General features: G+C 38.1%; 3 protein-coding genes across 3 annotated transcripts; 1 reads left to right on the forward strand and 2 right to left on the reverse strand.

The window, feature by feature from the left end:
* Positions 1–24: 24 nt before the first annotated feature.
* Positions 25–4,487, reverse strand: LOC114517968 (zinc finger CCHC domain-containing protein 7-like). Its single transcript, XM_028537823.1, has 11 exons — positions 4,462–4,487; positions 4,242–4,336; positions 3,908–4,140; positions 3,719–3,826; positions 3,503–3,592; positions 3,050–3,223; positions 2,629–2,664; positions 2,448–2,546; positions 1,638–1,974; positions 1,237–1,445; positions 25–920 (listed from the first exon to the last, which is right to left on the reverse strand). Exons 1-11 carry the CDS (start codon positions 4,485–4,487, stop codon positions 486–488), a joined length of 1,842 nt encoding a protein of 613 aa, XP_028393624.1. The 3' UTR covers positions 25–485.
* A 1,164-nt stretch (positions 4,488–5,651) lies between these two features.
* LOC114518314 lies at positions 5,652–7,741 on the forward strand. Its single transcript, XM_028538289.1, has 4 exons — positions 5,652–6,046; positions 6,397–6,536; positions 6,773–6,897; positions 6,964–7,741. Exons 1-4 carry the CDS (start codon positions 5,731–5,733, stop codon positions 7,385–7,387), a joined length of 1,005 nt encoding a protein of 334 aa, XP_028394090.1. The 5' UTR covers positions 5,652–5,730; the 3' UTR covers positions 7,388–7,741.
* Positions 7,742–8,300: 559 nt separating this feature from the next.
* Positions 8,301–20,759, reverse strand: LOC114518341. Its single transcript, XM_028538319.1, has 14 exons — positions 20,453–20,759; positions 15,605–15,751; positions 14,578–14,704; positions 14,134–14,309; positions 13,570–13,785; positions 12,856–13,248; positions 11,685–11,858; positions 10,933–11,200; positions 10,705–10,817; positions 10,233–10,460; positions 10,019–10,165; positions 9,678–9,890; positions 9,299–9,544; positions 8,301–8,737 (listed from the first exon to the last, which is right to left on the reverse strand). Exons 1-14 carry the CDS (start codon positions 20,565–20,567, stop codon positions 8,628–8,630), a joined length of 2,673 nt encoding a protein of 890 aa, XP_028394120.1. The 5' UTR covers positions 20,568–20,759; the 3' UTR covers positions 8,301–8,627.
* Positions 20,760–21,309: the final 550 nt, after the last annotated feature.

Below are 21,309 nucleotides of genomic sequence, written 5' to 3' on the forward strand. Positions count from 1 at the left end.
TCAGCCAATCATAGCACGCGAACGGCACACGTGACTTAAGTAGCGACGATAAAGAAGTGAACGATGATTGGTTGAGAGTTGAATAATAACCACACCTCCAAGGGTAATGTTTACAATGAATAAATTAGGTAAAAAAAGGTAATTATTTGTATTATTATCGATATCATCATGTTATCACGTATTTTTCGGCCTAAATTTTCTAATCGCAGGCTTAATGATAAATGTGTAGGTTGAATTCAAGTAGGGGACGAAAGACTGAAGTTGCATTTTACGTGCATAAATCGTACGTTTTTGCCTCTTCTTCCGAAAACCAAGTCTTCTAATCAGGAAATAGCTATCAGCTGCAGTCAAGGTAGTTGAAGGATTAGATGCACAGTAAGAAGTTGGTCCATTAACTATGGTTGGTGAGGGAGTTTATTAGAGAGGCGAGGTTCTTCCCCAAACCGGGGATTCGATTTGATGCAGAATTACTAAAATTAATTATTCTACAAAAATCCATCATATTTATAATAAACCTTCCGTTTGTTCCCAGCACTTTTGTGCTTCCGCCTCCAAGGTTTTTTATCCGCCTCTTGTATGACAAGAAGTCTCTTCTCCTTTCCAAGTTGAAAGACTATATTCTCTTCAGTGCCGGCATTCGCCGTGGACAGCGTCGACGAATTTGATGTGGCATTCTTCGTAGCGTTCGTGACAGGCATTAGGGTGACACTATTCGCAGGGTTCGTCGCAGAGGTGGGACTCTTCGTATGGTGCGTCTCAGAGATTGAGGTGGCACTTCTCGTAGCATACCTCCTCCTAGAGATTGGGGTGGCATTCCTCGTAGAGGTATTCATCGTAGTTGGGGTCCCATCCATCGAGGCGGCGCTTCTCGTAGAATGAGATGCAGAGATTGAGTTGAATGTTGGTGACTCCAGATTAATCTAAAAGGTAAAATAGATACACAAATAAGGTGATGACATGCATAAAGATTTTCTCAATGCTTTTTGTCCAGCAAGTGATGGAAAGGACAAGTATTTATCTACAACAGCACTTTTTGTTCATAAATTTGCTAAAAACATAGCAGAAGAAGACGCGAGTCAAACCCAAGAACCACTACGTTTAATATAGTTTTCATTTACAAGGCAAGAATTTCGAAAAGTCCAGTAGGTCTTTCAAAATGAACCTTCACTTAAATTTCAATAAATATTATATTACGACTATTTTTAATGTAATACATCGACCCAATATCCAACTCACTTTGTTTCCAAATTTCTGTTGGAGTTTCATTTTTTTCAGTCTTTTCCTTTTATCTCGGTTTGGTTTGGCTTTTTTCTTCTTTACGGGGCCTTCCTCCGCCAAATGCTCATGAGCGTTTGTCTTCCTCCGTTTCTTCTTTTTACCGCGGGAAACTTCGCCGATGTCCATCAACGGCTGCAGTGGTAGGTTTGACGTTACGTGATTGAAATCTGCAAAAGAAATGTTCAAGCGAAATTTTGAAAAGTTAAATCACGCGACGTCCACATGTAAGGCGCAGGCAGACTGGGTTGATTTGCACCATCAAGCTGTAGTCTCTGGTCTCATTGTTAGTCACAAAGTACAACAAAAGGAAAGCGCATCTCAATTTTCTCAATATTGCAATAAAAAGACAGAATTGATACCTGTGAATGTCTCTAGTTGATCGCAACGATTCTCCCTCGACAGTCTCCAATTAACCCGGGGATTCCCCGACAGATCCTTAGTGTCCGAACTATCCCCCAACTTTTTTCGTTTCAGTCCCGCCTTTTTCTCTTCCCAAAAGGCCTCTTCCTCAGCTGCACGTTTCCTTTTCCTCTTTTTCTTCTTCGATTTTTTGCCGCCCGGTTCCGAAGTCAAGTTCGTGTTGCCGTCGGTTTTATTGTTTCCGTCCACTTGCGAAAATTTGCTGGTAAACCTGTCATATTTCACGACGAAAGGAAATGTACGGTAGGAAAAAAATGGCATCTCTTCCAAACACTCCTAAAAGTTTCCAAATACAAATTCACATAATTTATATAAGTATTGCATCTTTTGTGCGTCTTTCATGCAGATACACGAGACTATAATCCGAAACGATTATATATAATCATAAATCCGAATATAATCTTAACTTTAATCCCAAACCTTATCCTATAATCCTGACTCTTACCCAACTACTGATCCGAAAGGATTAGATTGAGAACTATATTCGTAGATTCTGGAGATCGCATTAGTTTATGATTCAACAAATCTACAATGCGGACGTGACTCGGCCTCTATTGTTACAGCACGATAATAGTTTTAATTTATTTTACATCTATCCACAGTTCTGGCTTTGTTTACCAAAAGGAGTCTATCACTTTCAAACCAGTTGTGATACTGTTGAAATAATGGCAGTATTACTTCACGTCCGCATCCCATAGATTTGATTTTGGATTGAAAAATGTTCTTGAAGGTTCACACGGAAAACTTACATGTCCGAGATGGCCCTTTTCACCACAATTATAACAGAAAAAGTCTTGTCTTTCAATTGACTCGGGCTGTATTGCCTGCACCATTTCACCCTGATTGATCTACAAGGAAATGGTTGAACAGGATGAAAAGATTTGAAGAGATGGCGCTATCCAGTATAACAAAGCGCTCCGTTTCACTTACTGTATGATGATATTGTCTCCACCGATCCGGGCAAAACTAAAATGAAAGGGAAGTGCAAGTATGTATCAGGTATCACACAAACTATGAGTATACACTGAGTAAAGTTTTTAAGATGTGAAACAAAACACATATATTCATTTAGGCTGGAAGTTTTATTGCAATATTCACACACTCCCAGTACGATATGCCGATTTTTTTTGCTAAACAATTGTTGTAAAAATAAATGTTCTGTTAATAAACCACCTCAGTTCAGCAAAACTAGCCATTAATCTCTATGGCACAGCGATATTCAACGATTTTTCATAAGAATTGCTGTTTATCAATCACCTCAAGTGGTGCAGCGGTACACACACATTCTACCAGCCAGAAGTGGTGGCTTACATACTGTGGCATGCGAAAGCGTCACAAACGACAAGCTTACACTTTCAAAATGTCCGTGTGCACGACATCTTCTACATCTGTGATGAGGAGCTCGTCGAGGCTGTGGACATTTCTTTATTTGATGGCCGGTTCGATTGCAATTGAAACACAAGTCGTTTTTGCAATATTTTCGAAGGTGGCCGATCTCACCGCACAGCCAACAGACCTTCTCTTTCTACAAAACGTCACGGAAGAGTAGATTACCTCAAAGTTAACTCGAGGATCTCACCAGCATTGATGAATAAAAAAGCAAGTAAAACAACAAATGTAACCTTGTTTAAAACCAGTATGCACCAGACACCCGGGGGGGGGGGACAAAACTCAAGGAGGTGAAGGAGAAGTGAGGGGGGGGGCACCTAAAGCCTAAGCACCTTGACCTAGTGTCAACCTGACCAGCAGGGTATGAAATAACAAATTCTCTCCTACATTTTAGAAACTACTAGAGAAGAAATACCTTTTGTGCTGTACATTCTAAAGTCCGATGTCCCTTTTCATTGCAATTAAAACAACGGACATTGAGTCGTTTCACCTTCTTGACAGGCTGCTGAAAAAGTTAATGCATTTTCTCGTGTTTTCATTTTTCACACCTGTATTGCATTCACTCTGTGAATATTTAGACAATACTATTTGAATTATTTGATACAATGCAATATTGTCTATATGTACTCACAATCATATCAGCAGCTACTATCCCCCATCCATTGCCGTCAGATAAACCACCATTGTCTGATTCACCACCATCAGTTTTTGCTTCTTCAAACAACACTCCAGTTTTACCCTAGATAAGATAACCAAAATTTGAAAGTTGAATAAGTTTTTGCCTTATGAAAACTTTATGTACTGGTATATCGACAAATACCTTCACATTGCATAACTTATTTTTCTGTTCATCTTTCGCAAACACCAGCTCAACTTCTGGATAAAGGTTTTTGGATGTATCTTTTGCCTGTTGTCCATTATGAGGACCATCTACTTGATCCAATTGCTTTCTTTCTTCAAATTCGGATTGTCTATCAGGACTATCAAAATTGCATTGTTCTATCTGTGATTCCAAACTTGTGGATTCATTTGGTTTATTAATAACTTTTTCTTCTATTAATGAGACACAAAGCCAGTCTTAGAGACCACATGTTCACATTTTAAATTCCAATGCTCTGCTGCATAAGAATTTAATTTTACATGTTATAAAATACCTTTGCTATCATTGGTTGGGGTTTCTACCAGAGATGATGCAAAATGAACACTTTGATAGAGTTCTGCCTCTAACTCACTATCAAGACTGTCCTCGCTGAAATTACAAAACAATCTTAATTGAGCAAGAAGCAAAAACAAACAAGAACCAAAATCACTTTTTCTCATTACAAATTACTTCTCTAGTAGGTATGAACAATAGAAAAAAAACCCAGCCAGTACCAACAAGTGATTCGGCTTTGTGTCATGTGTCAAAAACAAATATGAAATGAAAATACACAAGTAATATATTATTTAGGTACCTGCCAACTGACAATTGGTCATTATATAATTCATCTTCAAATGCTTTTAAGAATTCCAAATCTTCCCCATCATCAACATCACTCATACTTGCATGCTATCATAAAATACACAGCTTTTATAAAAAATACATTCCAACAACAGAGACAATGTTAACTGTTAATTTTTTAACCTATTAGCTTGCAATGCACCCAGATGTGGCCTACTTTAGTATTTTACTCAGCTGTCTTATGCCTTTACTCATCAGTGGAAGAGTACTGCCAATATATGAGTCAAGTGTAAGAGAATTGTTAATTATACATTTTGCAATAGCTCAGGGATCAGACCGGTCTACTACTAAAGGTGCAATGAATGTCAATGTCTAATGTCTGACAAATTAACTACCAGGGGGCCTAGAAAGCAGCCATACGTACAGTAAAACTTGCAAATAATATATTTCAACTCTCTGAATTAAAATAACCTGAATACTATTTATACTATTAATACGAATGAATTGCCTTTATTCAAACTGGTGATTTGGATTGCTTAACTTTAACATGTAATCGATTGCTCTTTATACTAATTCAAAATAATCAAGTTCTATAAAGTAGTAAATAAATTCTTTTAGGGTTTATAAGCTGTGAGATATCTCAAAACAAAACTACAATGCAAATACTTACATTCGAGGCTTCTGAAAATCAAGTCATGGCTTGTAATTGTTGAACAAAGTGCTTTTTCAGGCACAAAACTGAAAAAAAATCAAATCCATATCCACAGATTTTGTTCTTCATGCACCACGTGTCAAAACAAAATTTTTCCAAATATCAGTCATAATTATTATAATTTATGAAAATTTATGAAGCAAGCCTGCGAACGGGCGAGAGCTAACGGGGGTTCGTTAAAAAAACATAAACTTTCGTAAGACTTGTTAAATTTCAAAGAAAGAAAATAGTTTATAAATCTTTTCCCAGCAATTTTCATGTGTATCTAGTTTAAAAATACTGCTAAAACTATCCAAGGACTGCATTTTCTTCATTTTTATATTGAACAACTGCAATCAGCCAAAATTAGGCAGCGGAATTCCAATATAAAAGTGTACCCTCTAGCGCGCCCCAACTCATTCTGTGGTCGAAATTTCCAAAATAAACGAGGAGGAAAACAACAACAAAATTTGTTTTTATTTCACCGATTTGTGGTTCAGAGGCAGCTACGATGGACGACGCGTTGGAGTTAAGCGTGCAAGACAACGAATTTGAAGCTGAAATACCCCAAAGAAACGAAACGCAAAATTCTAATGTTGAAAAAAAATTAACCACTGCGTTTGACCCAAGTGACTATATATCACTGACAGAAGCGAAACAAAAACTTATGCAAAGTCTAGAACAATACGATTTGAAAGACGATGCGATGCTGTGCTCTAGAGGCTCGGTAAAGAGCCGATTAGGAGCCCGAAAAGATCACAGTGTAGAGTTTATGGACTGTTCAGAATCGAATGCTTTTGAGGACAGTATTCCCTACGAGAAATTAGGTAGAAATGATAATAACGATGGTAGTTTACCTCTTAGGTGTAGGTTTACATGTAATGCAGTTTACATTCAATGACACATGCATGTGACATGCAGCAAATGAAGGTAAACTAAAGATGAAACATGCAGACTGCAATACATACATGTATATGCAGACTGTGGACAATCTTCCTTGAAGATTATCTTAGTTTATGGCAGTTACATTAGACAACTGTTCTAGCAGAATTTTAACTACAATCATGGTTTTTGGTGAAGCAAAAATAGCATGTATTTTGACAATTAAAAGCAAGAGACATTTAGGTAAAGACATCCTCGCTGTAATCTTGTCTAAGTGTTGCCAATGCTATTTTAGGCAAAAAAGGCCACCACTCTAATAGAGTAGACGATATTCCACGCAGACCCAGCATGAAAACTTTATGCAAACAATTGCGTGTGAGATGGCATGATAATCCAGTGAAGATTGGAAAAGAAATCGCGGAGAGACTTGAGGAAGTATGAACTTGATTTTGTTTGTCACTTGTTGGAATGACTAGCAAAACAAATGACTGAGTAATCCAATAACTGGTAGTTCTCTTCTACTTTGAGTTTGAATTTCTAATGACCAAACTATAGCAAACTTTATCAATGACATACAAAATGATTTGACTAGGAATGTGTTGTTTGTTTCAATACACTACGGTAGAAGAGATATGCATGAAAATATTTTTTTTCAATTTTCATTAATGTAGCACAAATTTGCATTGATTATCGAAACTGTGAAGGTCATTGGTGGAAAGAAAGTCTTAGAACTTTTCAAGGAGACTAAAAGAATCCAACTTAGTGGTGGAATGAAGACTTGTAATGGATCAAGAAGGTATTGTGTGTGTTTTCAAAAGAGGTTTTTAAAATGGACTATTTATCAATCTTTTTCTTCTCAAAGGCGCACAAGTGGTGGAGTGTTTTTTACCTTGTTGAAATCGAGCAACTACGCAACAGATGAGCAAATCAAAGAGATTTTCAAAGAGGACTTGACCATGAAAAAGGAAGCTTTAAAGCGTAAAAAGGCTGCCTACAGACAACGAAGGAAAGCCAGAATGCAAACGGAACAACAAGTCACAGATAAACCAGGCAATACCATGTCTGAACAAGACGAAAATGACAGTTCTGTGAATATACTTGACAGTAACACCGCACAACTTGAGAGTAACACTATGCAACTCGAGAGTAAAACCGTGCAACTTGAAAGTAACACTGCACAACTTGAGAGTAACACTGTGCAACTTGAAAGTAACACTGTGCAACTTGAGAGTAATATGCAAACGGAAAATGATGTTGTGGAACAAAGTGTTAAGCTTGAAGAATAATGTATATGTTGTATAACGATCGAACATGGTGAAACTGGTCATTTGTGTGGAGAAATGCCATATTGAACCCTGATTAAACGCGTTTTAGTTTGATATTTTTGTTCGGCTTACTTTTCGAAATAACAGTCACTGTATTTAGTTGGAGAAAAAACTCTCTTCCCTACAACCGCCAAAGTAATTCAAGTTAAAAATAGTATATCAAAACTTTTATTTTTGCATTGTGACATTCTGTGTGGTGTAAACGTAATGAGTGAAACTTTCTTTTGCGACAAATGTTTCTGTTGGGTAATTCGGGACGCTCGTAACGTTGATGCAAGAGCTTGTAGTTAATAGAAGTTAATTGTGTTATATAGATAAGGTGTAAAATTAATATTCTCTTTTGCATACGATGAATGCAATGGTAAACATTATTCCCAAAATTATAATCAGCTAACTGCGTAAAAAAATTTAGCAAACTTTCTGCAAAGTATACACAGATCTATAATGATATGGTTGTTGATTCAGCAGACACGTTCACAGTACATATGGTATACTCAACCATATGGTATATACTCGACCATGGCAATAAAAAAATTAGTGAAGATCGAATATACCGGAATAGATAAACATATAGCGAAGATCGAATTTACCGGAATATGGTACACTCGACCATGGCAATAAAAAAGTTAATGGGAATCAAAATTCACCGGCGGAATATGGTATACTCGACCTTGGCGAAAAAAAATTTAGTGGAGGTTGTATATACCGCAATACTGTATAATCGACCTTGGAGAGAAAAGAGTGCAGTGGACTCGCTGCAATAGGGATAAAGTCGAAAAGAAGAGGTGAAGTTGATAGGATACAAGTGTTCGCTCACGTTCTTAAACTAAAGTAAGCGTATACAACACCAGATAAGTGAAATTATGCAACCGCATTCTAATTAATATATATATTTATACCAATATTTACAAAGCAACAATTACCTATAGAAATCTATATGACAATATACGCCTTTGAAGTGCGATTATATTGACCACTTACATTGCGCTGAATTGAACAATTACTATATTCTCATGTTACCTCACGATATCAGATGCCAGAATATCAGGTCAAGTCATGCATAATGTATTTCCCTTTACGAATGTTGTCCTACATGTTATATAGAGCATTCATACATTCGCCGTAAAAATCCAGTTGACTTAAAATGAAGGTAAACGATGAAGGGGGATTTGCCGAACAACAATTTCATTCAGGAATACCTCTAAAAACGACGCCTTGTTGTGAACCACAAAAGCTTGAATCCGCGGTAGTTTCTTGTTGCGTCGCTTCTAAACTTGATGATCATGCGGTTCGTGAATGCTGTTATGGTACCTAAGGAGTGTATAATGTTTCTTATCAACGTAATTTTCATTACCTTCATAATCATGATTATCTTCATCATCATTACAATTGCTGTAATTATTATCGTCATGAACGCGCCCATCACAATCATAACTATCACTACCTTCACCAACTGATGTTGGTTAATCATTGCGATTTCACCAAAACCAGCGTCACAATTCCATCTCAATCATCCTCATTCCTCGTCAATTTAATCATCATAATGACCATTATCATCACCTTACTATTAACATAATCATCACTACCATCACACTACCATCAATATAATCATTACCATCGTTATTTTCATCATCATAATCACAATCACCGCAATCATGCCTATCACTATCTCACCTGTCATCAATCATCCTCATTCCTCATCAATTTAATCATCATAATGACCATTATCATCACCTTATTATTAACATAATCATCACTACCATCACACTACCATCAATATAATAATCATCATCATTATTTTCAATATCATAATCACAGTCATTTCATTATCATAATCATGATCATAATCAAACCTATCATCATAATGCATACCTGGATTTTCTCCCCCACAATAGGTTTTCTTTGGTGATCTTACCGAACCGCCATCGTAAACTTCCACTTTATCATATGAACATTTACTGTGCTTCTCCAGACTAAAATCTTGAAATCTCACTTGAAGAACACGGTCGACAGGCACGGTGATCAACCATGTACATTCTGTGTTACTTGGGTACGTGCGAGGATAGAGGGGCGACGTTAAAATTCCTGAATTACCAGTCAGTTTCATGTCACACGAGACTGTAAAAAAGTAGGCAAAGATTATTGATTTATCAAACACTATCAAAGCACTATCAAACTTTCGTGGAAGTTAGAATCGCCCCTTGGTCCCTATGCCACAAATGGCCGAAATCGATCTGCATCAATCGTATACCTTGTCTTCCCTGCATTTCACTGGTCCACTGCGCTTTAAATCCTCCCCTTCGAAGTTTGTCGCTTGCTCGCATCTGCAGGAGCATACTGTTGCCCGTTGACTCGACCGTCACAACTGAGTTTAAATTACTGCAGAACAATTTCAGGATTGGCGCTTGGCTGTTGTCTCCATCTCGGACGATTAAATTGTCCAACGAACATCTTGTGTAGTTGGCTGGATAGAGGAAAGATAGATTTGTTTAGTCTGGATAGCTTTATCGGTTGAAATTGCTTTGGTTAGTGAATGATTCACCGGAATCGAGATACCAAACACAAAATCTCCACGCCATTTGATTACTGTACCTTTCAGCCGCATGTAATTGAACTTTATTTTTATCTTCTTTCCGGTTCCTACGATAATTTTCCATTCGCAGCGCGAATTCTGTGGATATGAGGGGAAGTTGGGTGAAATCAGACTTCCTTGATCCTCTCTTAACACCCCGTTGCAAGCTGCGGAAAAAAGGCTTTGTCAAGGCCTTGTTAGATCAAAAGGGAAGAATTATGGCGTTAGACTCACAATTTGGACAAACAGCAACGGTACATTCCCTAGTCTCCATTCTTTCACCAGAGCAGTGTCGACCACCTCTACATGTTCGCGTTCTTCGCTGGTTTCCATGACCGCACGTTTTACTACAACGAGTCCATGACGACCACGCGCTCCAGACTCCGTTCGTCACGACAGTTCTACGATTCTCATTGGCTGCACGGGGTGCTTGATTGAAAGCAGCAGATATCGCCATAATCCCTAGAAAGAATGAATTGAGAATTAAAAAATACGTATGAAAGATTCGTACGAACGATTAAGAGGTTAATCTATAAGACCACTTAATGACAAATGTTCTTGCCGCCCAAAAAAGCAGTTCAAAGGCAAGAGGCAAAGGTCCCATTGAAGACGTTTTTTCTCTCCTTTAATTTTCCTTCCTTTCTCAAAATTTTGCCTAGTAATTTCTTTATTTTAACCTTGTCTTTTCCCCCCTTTGCACGCTCACCCGTATGCCTCTGCCCACAAAGGTAATTGTTGTCCCATCCATTGGTTCCATTTCTTGCATACCATCTTATACAGGCTAAACCATGTATCGGCCCAGAATGAGACCACTGAAACCTACATGAATGGAGTTTATGAAAACCTTTTTACGACATCATCAATATTACTATAAACAATAACGCCTGTCATCATTAAAATTATTATCATTATCATCATAAAATACAATCATTACCTATACTCAGAATCCCGAGGAACACATAAGTAATTATCATTCCAACCGTCAGATTCCAACGGTTCATTGACCTTAATACATCTCATCCCACGCTGGGCGCCCATATCCGACCATTTCATGCGAATACTTCGTTTTGTCCCAACAGAACAGAAAAAGTAATTTCTCCAGACAAGATCAGAGCTTCGCTCGTAGATTCGAACGCAATTCTGGTCGTAAGGTGTGTACCGGACGTGTTTGAACATAAAATCAGCTGGCCATTCCGGTCGTTCTGAGAAGGATAGAAGGTTCAAATCGTTTTGTGCTGAACAAGTTTACTCAACTCTTCAAATATAAGAGTTTGAAAGATTGACATATTCTCGCATTCGCAAGAAAAATATGGTCCTAACTTTGATTAAAGAATTGCCAAAACTAACACTGCTGTGAGTAAAAGGTAACTAGACAAACTTGTGTTGACTGGATTTTGACGTTTAGGAGACATTGGCCAATATTGGACGTTGACTAGTTTTGGACTAGGCAAAGAGAAGTCTGGACACCTGTTCTGATGAGCCTAGTTTTTTTACATCACGAAAAAAAAGCCCAAAGCTAGGCTTTTGGAGTAATCTCACGGCTTATTTCATTTACGATGGAAGTAGAATTTCCGTTCGGGATGTTAAATATTATCAACATTGGGTCAGGATATTATAAACATGTTTCTTTAGCAGTATTTCCTGATCTGCTCAGACCTTATAGGAGTTTTGTCATTCGATACCCACCTGCACATTCTTGTAGATTACAATATCGTCTCTCAAAGTCTTGTCCGTAGCAGGGCTTTCCATAATTTCTTGGCACGGGATTTGTACAGTAACGCCTTTTCTCCTGGTACCCCCCGCCACACACTTTGTTACATCTTGTCCAGGGCGACCAATCTGTCCACCCTCCGTCGATTGCTGAATGTCGTGGAAAAAGAGAGGGATTCCATAAGAAAAAACGAGGCTAGGAAATGGATTTACCCCCAAGCAAGGGAGTTACCCCCTCAAAGTTTCTATTGTCCTAGCTGTGACCACTTAATGCTCAAATTTTCCATCTGGGACCAGTTGTATAAAAGCCTAGTTAACTAACTTTTAACTGTAGTTAAGGAAAGAATTGGCCAATCAGAGTCGTGTATTTCTGAGTTAACTAGAATTTAAACGATGCAAATAAAAAATTTTCATGCTTGAATTCCATTGTGTCTTCATATTTTTCAATTACCATGAATAATCGAGTAACTTTTATGTGGCTGTTTTACCCAGAGTGTTTCAGTACTGGATTATAAAGAATGGTTGTTATACTGGATTATAAAGAATGGTTGTTTTACACCATTCTAGAGAAAAATATTTTGAACTGGTAGTCTTATCCAGCTTGAACAGGTAACTTTGAAACATTATTCACACATGCGGATTAATTATTGGACATTATGGATACTATATAACCAGGGGGCAGCGTGGCAGCGTCTTCAAACAACTTAGCATCAAATGTGGTATAACAACTGCCTAAAATAGACAAAACACTTCTCGACGTTTCGACCTGAGGGCCTTCGTCTGGAGAGTTTTTCATATTAACTCTCCAGACGAAGGCCCTCAAATCGAAACGTCGAGAAGTGTTTTGTTTATTATGGATACTAACAAGATCTTTTAATTAGCAAGAATAATGAGATAGTTTATAAAATATAATAATTAGTTTATTTCCTTTTTCATGCAAAAGTAATACATTTTTCTCTCTGAATCCAATTAGTTTCAGATGATGCCACGCGCGAGTGGATTTATCGTACTTTATTCCATTAGTGCTTGGTGCAAGATGTTGAAAGCTTAAAAGCAGAAGTGAATTTGCGACCGAACTTTACGGAACTTAATTGGAATTTTTCCAGTTTAAAATTATAATGATATGTTTAAAAGTGGTATTACTTACGACCATCAAAAAACTTTGCACATAAAAACGCCTGGGTCCTGCCTCTGCGACTTTTGCTTGGCCAGCCCAAACATCCAAGGCCTTCAATTGGCCCGTTTCTCGACCAATGAAATCTATACACGGAATCATTCGCCACGCATACGTAGTTGTCATTCCAGAAACCCATCGAATCCCCCCCGTATGGCGAATTGATGCGAGTGCAGTCCAGTGATGGTAGTCTTCCCTCGTGTGACCAAGAAATGCCTGGATCTTTCTTCGTGATGTTGTGACAAAGCCGGATTGATTGCCGCGATCTTTCCCTCGGTTCGTTCAGGATGATACAACGCTTGCCAGGAACGGTGGCTGTTGAGAACTCGAAGTCACCAGGAAATATGGGAAATTTGGTCACCCTAACTGCATGAAAATAAGAGAACACTTGTATATTCAAACTTATCAAACTATGATATGAAGAAAGTTTACAAGAAAGACATCTTGTGAAGCCAGGATTTGAGCTTGAAAACCGGACAACAATTTTGCAGGGACATTTTGACTTTATGAAAATCATCCTCAAACCTGAATATTAGTGATACTATTTCTGATTTTGGGAGTCGATTGACAAAACACTGCCCATGTTTTTTTTCTCTTATCTTTATAAACTGTCTGCTGATAATGTTTTTAAAAAAAGGCAAAAAAGCCATTTCAATTTATCTAAATATTTCTCATATTAAATCCAACCTGGGCAATTGTACATCAGATTGGCTTGCTGTATGTCCAACGGGCTAAGATGAATGTTTCCAAATTCTGTAACATTGCTATTTTTCGCAACAATCGTCGCCCTCCTGTTACTGCTAAATGCACTTTCCCCATAATGCATTATGGACTTAAAGTCGTAGGTTACATTTCGACTGTTTATACGAAGTTCGTTGTACTTGTTAAAAGCGTATCTATAAGCTAAGAATAGAACGAAGATATCACTAACCCAGGCAGGTAAAATGTCGCATATATTTGGGGTAACTACAGGATAAAATTCAAAACCATACATGCATGTAGGTTGAAATCATCTATGTTCACAGCATGTGCACTTCGTATTTTTTTTTAAACCAAACACCCTGAAGAGGGGCCAGGCCGCTCTTAAAGGTCGAGCCCTCTAGAACTTTTTTCTACATTTTAGGCATTTGATTGAGAGTTATGTACATACTGCATATAGTTCAATCAAGTACCAGTATATCAAGGGCTATCCAATTATTTCTGAAGTGTTGTTACAGCCCATACAAGTGGAGATCTCAAGAAATGACAAACCTGGAACGATATTATCCCACAAAATATCAACATAATTGCTTCGGTCAGGACGATTTTGCTCATGCCAAAACCCAGCAACATGTCCTATTTCATGGATGATCACACTTGTGTCCGAACATCCTCTGCCCAGTGAGACGTATTGTCGCCCACCCGTACGACCAACATCTGCATTGCAGCTTTGAAAAAGAAAACAATTCAGTTGAAATTTTAAACCTTGCACATGGGGATGATCTTTTAACCAAGAAGAGAAGAGCATTGTCAGCAAGGAGCTAGGAAGGACTGTCTGAGCATTTTACATCATCGGACAATGAGTTGAATAGATACGCGGCATATAGCCGCTGCTAATAACGGTTTCTGTAATTGTAAACAGATCTTGGAAGTAGGTTTATGAGTGCTCAATTTATCCTGTTTCTTCCCAGGAAGCTCTTAAAAGGCACTTCTTACCCCACTCCATACATAAAAACAACATAATCTCGATGTTTTCTTTTTCTTTTTCGGAATTTGATACAAGTATACGTTTTCCATTCTTTCATCGCCATTTCCAGGTTAGCTTTGAACGTTGGACGGTCAACTAATAATGTGATAAGATTGTTAGCCTTAGTTATCATCTGAAACACTGGGGGGAGCTCCTTCATTAACCATTTAGACAATATTAATTCTTTTCAACTAATATATTGTTACAAAAAGCTTGGTGCGATATCAACTTCACAACAATTCTACATGACCGAGTTTCAAAATCACTTTGATCATGAGTAAAACACACGTACGAACGGTACGATACGTAAGATCATATTTGATTTTGGAACACGTCATATTTTCACAGTATTAAGCGTTGATTCAGTTCCTGTCAATACAATCTTTTGAACCCCCCTTACAAGACATGCAGTTCACACCAGACCCAGAAAAGATGGAAGGGATAGAAAACATTCTGCAAAGCGCTAAATGTAAGAGGATATGTCCAGTAGCCTCGCCAAACAAAGGAAGCCTGGTGGTGAGATGGACATGCAATGAACTCTAACGCAACTGGAACGAGTGTTTCTGAGCATTAAGAAATAGTTACACAATTTTCGACGTTGTGTTGTGTTACTTGTGTATGAAACTGAAGCTTTTGAAAAGTGTATTTGATATTTGAAGGGAAATATTCAAAACTATAAAAAACTACTCGCTATAGTTTTTGCCCGGTTGAAAGGTGGTTGTACTAATGTTTTTAAAATATTCGACTATATTTGCTGAAGTGGTTTTAGCCTTAGTTTGATAAACAGTCCGTGGTTTAGACTTTAGGGTCAAGTATTTCAGCTCAAAACCATGCAAGGAAAAATATTTCAACTTCAGGCAAATATGGACATGTTTATCACTATAGTTATCATTCCACTTGTATACTCTAGAGTTTACTGGTGATGGAGAAATTGTGGGAAAAAAACAGTCGATGTTGACCCAACACAAGAGTATTCTCTTTAATCCAAGTACTTACGTATGCTCTTGTCTATGACGTAAGGTATCACGCCTCTCGACCATATTTTACTCTCGTCCCGGGCCGCTGCATCAAACTCTCCCTCACCTGCCCCGCTCCGAAATGGCGGTAAACGAATATCAAATTTGTGAACGTCCATCCATTTTTCTACAAAATAAACACAGCATTTTAGATTTTTTGTTTAGTAGACGGGGCGGATAAATATAACTCGTATTACTTAGTAGACAATTTTTTTTAGCCCCATTTACACTCTACACTTGATTTATTGGCACGGCACGGCTTAAATGGGTACCCGTGTCCATTTCATCCGTGTCTGGCCTTAGCATTGGTAGCCTGAACACTAATAAAATTGGGCACGGGTACCCATTTTAGCCATGCCGTGCCAATAAATTGAGTGTAGTGTAAAATGGGCTAGTATAACTTCCAGGTGATCTCGCGCTCATATCTCAGCCAATCAGCGCTCAGAAAGTTTGTGAAAATAGAAATCCATTCTGCAATGTTAAATCGATTATATCTTTTATTATTCTTGATGGAACCATTCAAAATTTTGTGATTATGTTTAGTTATAAGAACTTTAGCTATGATATAAATTTGAAACCGAAATAAAGTATATTTCCCGAGATATTAAGTTGTTTCAACCGAGAAATGGATTTTTATATGACAACTAGTCCTAGTCCTTTCCCGCCATATCAGATCACCTGGTTGATATTAGATATATTATTACATTGTTAATTAAGTACCTACACTTGGAATTGATGAATTTGTATTATGAATAAAGCTATAGCCTTGTTAAACCTGAACGTTGCCCCCTAAACTTATGGTCTGTAAATATGAGTTTTGCTTGCTCAGTTAACCGGACAAAAGCAGGCGTGAAATGAGTTAAGCTAAATTTAAGGAATGATCGTTCAAGGTCAGGTGCAAACATTGATTAAGACACTCTGTTGCGGCCATGAGAGTCCTTAATTTAAATCAGCCCTGTTCGCCCGACTGGCTCGTATGTATAAACACCTTATATCTACCCTTCAGCACGAAAGTGCTCAAACTGCAAGCATATGCCCAACCAGCATCTATAGGTTGGTGGTGTTAACTGTTGAATGATCCTGGGTGAAAGTTAATGTACGGAGAGTTACCGATGAGATCTTACAATCAAACTCTACGAATATGCGATAATATCTGTGCACAAAGTTTCTCGACTGTCCGATGAAATTGTCGTTTTTGAAATCGATTTTGCAACTCATTGGTGTATGTACAGTACAGTTGTTGAAGCAAGTGGAAAGACAGGGCGAAGTTGGGAGTGGGATAGATCTTTCAGTGACACTCATGAAACAGTAATGATATCACAAACATTTCTGTCAGCAGCTCGCTTTCATTCTGCGTCGACGAGCTCCTGGTGAAAATCCCAGGAATACGACGACCTTTGACCTAATCGGTGCCATATTGTCCGCCTGTCACAATGTTAATAGCGTTCTATATATGTACACATCTCTCTGAATTATGCTCGCTCGTTTTTCACACGCTGAAAAAAAAGTCGAAAAACAGCAACTTCGTGAAACAACATGCATAGATACATGGATACACTAGTCATTGTCGACATGACAAACACTGTCTGTTGACGCTCTTCTGTCAACGATTAATTCATTAATGTAAGCCGTGGGAACAACTTCTCGTAAAATGATATTCGAAAGACAGTGCTAGACATGGGGCATATGTACTTCATTCCGGAATGCAGATTGACTTTGTTTTTACAATCATCAGTGCTATAAACGCCTTGATTCTACACCACGGGAAATTTTGGTGCAGTCGCACGCATGCTACTAACATATGCAGTATAGAGCTATTTTAGTTTTGCGCTTGAAAGTTTGGGAGTTTCAGTGAATTTGACCTGAAAGTCGACTGTAACTGTTTAAATACAACACTTTTCCACCAGATTTTCTGTTTTTGAGTCTGGGGGTTGGGTATCTTCGAGCATGTGTTAGGAGCGCATTCTGCTTTTTTCCGTTCTTACGCTGCATGATTAATTTCAAAAGTCGCACGATAAAAATGCCGATCATAGCTTGATACGGACAAACGTTGTTTACTTGCACCATGCGGATATATAATGTATGATTTGTATTCAGCGAGAAAACGTAATCAAATGTGCTATAAAAACTGCCTAAAATAGACAAAAACATTTCCTCACGTTTCGATCTAATGGGCATTCGCGACCGCCATATTACACTGGCGGTCAAAAAGAACTGCTCAAATGTTGCTTTAATCGTATATAACAGGGATCGTAACCATCAATCTTTTATTGTACACTAGCGGTCAAAAAGAACTGTTTAGATACAAATTCATGAAGAAGAAGCGAATATAGGAGAGAGCTTCATAGGCATTTTGGATAATTCTCTTATTCCAAGCAATATTTCAATAATGTAATGCAACCTGCCACCCTTCCAAGATATAGTCAAACAATGGTTTCAGGAAGAGGGGGTGACAGAAATGGATTGGCCTGCACAGTCAAAAGACCTTAACCCTATTGAAAATCTGTGGGACAACGTCAAGGGGATAGTGCAAGAAAGGAACTCATTCATAAAGCGTCCACGATTTATGCGTTGCTGTAAAGACTGTCCATAGGATGAATTTCTTTTGACCGTTAAGATTACCACCTTAACAGAAAGTATGCCACGCCGGTGTAAGGCCGTCATCAATTATAAGGCCAAAGGAGGGTCAACAAAATATTATTATTTCATATAGCTTAGCATGTAATCTAGTCTATATTCACTCGAATATGTTGTAAGAGGAACAGTTACGTTCATTTGAGAGCATTTTAACTCGTTTTGAGCAGTTCTTTTTGACCGCCAGTGTATATCAAACGTATAAGTGCTTTCTCAATTGAAGAAAAGCAATATACCTTATTTATAATAAGCTAGAAAATTTAAAAAATAACAACATATCAATATTCAATATCTATATACTAAGAAAATTAAAGACATGAATAGCGTACATGAAAATAGCCTATACATGCATGAAAGCAAAATAATGAATAGATGTTGAAGGAGAACAGGTTAAATGAAAACACACTTTCCAGCGAATGAAAAATGGGAGTCTAATACTCCTAATGGACGTTGCTACATTCGTCAAGGCGTTTTCACTAATTCCCCGGAGTGGGCGGAGACAAAGGACTTTTGGGAATGATGGTTACGGGCAATGAGGAATGAGAGATATCTGCAGAAACAACATAAATAAAGCCTCTTCGTTTTTCTATCGTGGTTTCTTCATGCCTGTCGCGACCGATTTGGCAAATAATCCGAATAGAATCTGTGTATTTGTGTAACTGTACATGCTTTATACCATATTAGCCAAAAAAATCGGAAAAACGTCAGGAGTAGTTTGTCCTCGGATTATGAGGTTGGGCCTATCCTAATTTAAACATAGCACGGGTTATCCGGCATCGTTGCCAGAAAGAACTTCTTGATTATTTATAACTGTGAACAAATTCGTTACTGAAGGCCACGATATGTTAAGTTGCGGAAAGACTGCGGAAATACAAGTACCACCCGAAGTCCCGAAGAACATTTCATCATATATATAGCTTGAGGGAAGCTTAGTAAAATTGAGGACCCCATTCATCATATAGTACAAAATTATTGAATTGTTGAAAAATATTGAATTCGGGAAACCAAATCATAGCCTCCAGCCAGGTGACCAGTAAATTGGATGAAACTGGGTTAACTAACTTAAACGGAGAAAAGAGCTCTTTATCAGAGTATCTTAATTTGCGACACATTAAATAAAGCCCCTCTTGTACTACAGTCAAATATTTGGCACGGCACCGCTAAAATAGGTACTCGTACCATTTTCATTCCTGGTCGGCTTTCGGTTTTATTAGCTGCTTGGGTACAGATAGAATTGGGTTAGGCCTGTTAGGGTTCTCATTTTAGCCGTGCTGAGCGAATAGTTTTAGTGTATAGAGGTTTGAAAGAATTCATATGTCTTCAAGGCAGGTCTATGCACCTTGGAATCCTCCTGGAGTAAGGTTGAACTTTGAAGGACGTTTTGCAACTCTTAATTGATTTGCAAAAGTACAATTCAAACCACACCTTCCGCAATTTACATCATTTTAGGAACTCGCGTATGGCTCGCATTTGCAAATCATTTAACGCGGTCCCGAGAAGAACCAGTATTTAGCCTCCAGTAATTCGCCATAACGCCAGACGATGTCACTTATCAGTTGTCACGAGCAAGACAGAACGTGTGTATTCGCGAGTCGTGGGCAAAAAGTAGCGGGAAGTGTGAATTCGTGTTACAAAATTCGAAGGTGAATGCGTTAGGTTTTCCCTACAATAATATTAAGACGTCTGAAGATCACAGAAATTTTTACTTGAGAGCATTGTCGATGTTCATGAATTATGAAGAAAACTGAAAATAGAAGAAGACGGAAAATAGATCAAATCGATCTACATTACCCACGACACACGACATGTAACAGTTCGAGAGAGAACAGCTGACGAAAGGTGACACAAGATACCTAACAGGTTTGATTGTTACTTCAGTAATAAATCACTCTTTGCAAGCCAAAGGCCAGGCGATTATACTATTTAATTTTCTCGCTTTAATACAGCTTAAGACCTTTTTAAACAAAGCCGGTCTATTCAAGAAACATTGCTGGATTGTTTTTGTTTAAATGCGCATTCGTAAACGGCGGAATATTGTTTCAATGATACCGGAAACTCCAACAGTCGAACACAACATGCAGAAGCAAGTCGATCGAACAGAAGCCACTACCATTACTACATAAGATTACAAGAACAACATTGCTTCGTTCAGTACACCATCTGGCAATATTAAAAACGTATTAAAAATATATACCTTTCCCCATGTTTGCCAGTATAATTTGGTCCATTGCTACCTTTTGTTCGCTGGCCTTCACAAATGAAGACGCAGTTTGTAAGACAACACATAGCGATAATAATTTTGCGTGCATTGCTTTGCCGGCGAGAGTTCCTTCGTGTGGAATTCTAGGAGCACAAGTGACTTGCGTGCGCCGAATAGCGCAATTTATACAAAGGTATCAACACTGGACGACTGTGAAAGATGCTACGACGCGATTCTGTTGACGCACAAAGGTTGGATGCGTGGCAGAAGTTTAATTAATAAATTGCGGTTTAACGCGCAATTTAGTTTGGTTTGTCCGTCAACACCCGAAGATGGGAGTAATCTGAGAGAACGAAGTAATGAGAATACCGGGGGGTGCAATCGTCTGAGAGAATTCGGATGAAGAACTGGACTCTCCACTGAAAATTCCAATTTCCAAATTCAAGTTAAGGTAATCAGTGCCAGTATAGTACGAACATACGATGACGGAATTCAGGGCAGCGTGGAACTTTTTAAAAGAGAGAGCTTTTTAAAATGATATACGTTATTTTAGGTAAAAATTTAGTTGAATGAAGACTGAAGTTAATCTAGGTAAATCTTTCTCTCGCGATAACATTTTTTACACTTTACCCACCCTGGTCTAAGTTTGATAAGCCGGGGTTAAATCCTAACGCAGTATCCTGCTTCGATCCTCAAGGCAAATGTTTCAAAGTTATAGAGCTGTCCAATACAAATGATGTTGATTGAACAATATCTATTGAGGGAATTAGCTGCACAAAAGGGATTTATAGATGTAGCTACTTCCATTGATTGCTCATTGTAGTCAAGTTCAGGGTATGATTGATTGCTTG

The sequence above is a fragment of the Dendronephthya gigantea genome, unplaced genomic scaffold (assembly GCF_004324835.1).
Source record: "Dendronephthya gigantea isolate DGI-Jeju-01 unplaced genomic scaffold, DenGig_1.0 000010F, whole genome shotgun sequence".
NCBI classification, from domain to species: domain Eukaryota; kingdom Metazoa; phylum Cnidaria; class Anthozoa; order Malacalcyonacea; family Nephtheidae; genus Dendronephthya; species Dendronephthya gigantea.

Bases quoted from the DNA above. Each gene is read 5' to 3' on its own strand.
- LOC114518314 (XM_028538289.1), top strand. From the start codon at position 5,731: ATGGACGACGCGTTGGAGTTAAGCGTGCAAGACAACGAATTTGAAGCT. The intron at 6,047-6,396 runs GTAGAAATGATA...ATGCTATTTTAG, and splicing joins TATTCCCTACGAGAAATTAG to GCAAAAAAGGCCACCACTCT. The intron at 6,537-6,772 runs GTATGAACTTGA...TCATTAATGTAG, and splicing joins TCGCGGAGAGACTTGAGGAA to CACAAATTTGCATTGATTAT.
- LOC114517968 (XM_028537823.1), bottom strand. From the start codon at position 4,487: ATGACACAAAGCCGAATCACTTGTTG. The intron at 3,593-3,718 runs GTGAGTACATAT...TAACTTTTTCAG, and splicing joins TAGTAGCTGCTGATATGATT to CAGCCTGTCAAGAAGGTGAA. The intron at 3,224-3,502 runs GTATTTCTTCTC...GACGTTTTGTAG, and splicing joins TAGAATGTACAGCACAAAAG to AAAGAGAAGGTCTGTTGGCT.
- LOC114518341 (XM_028538319.1), bottom strand. From the start codon at position 20,567: ATGCACGCAAAATTATTATCGCTATGTGTTGTCTTACAAACTGCGTCT. The intron at 13,249-13,569 runs GTTGGATTTAAT...ATTTTCATGCAG, and splicing joins TCTGATGTACAATTGCCCAG to TTAGGGTGACCAAATTTCCC. The intron at 9,545-9,677 runs GTATACGATTGA...ACTTTTTTACAG, and splicing joins TGAAATGCAGGGAAGACAAG to TCTCGTGTGACATGAAACTG.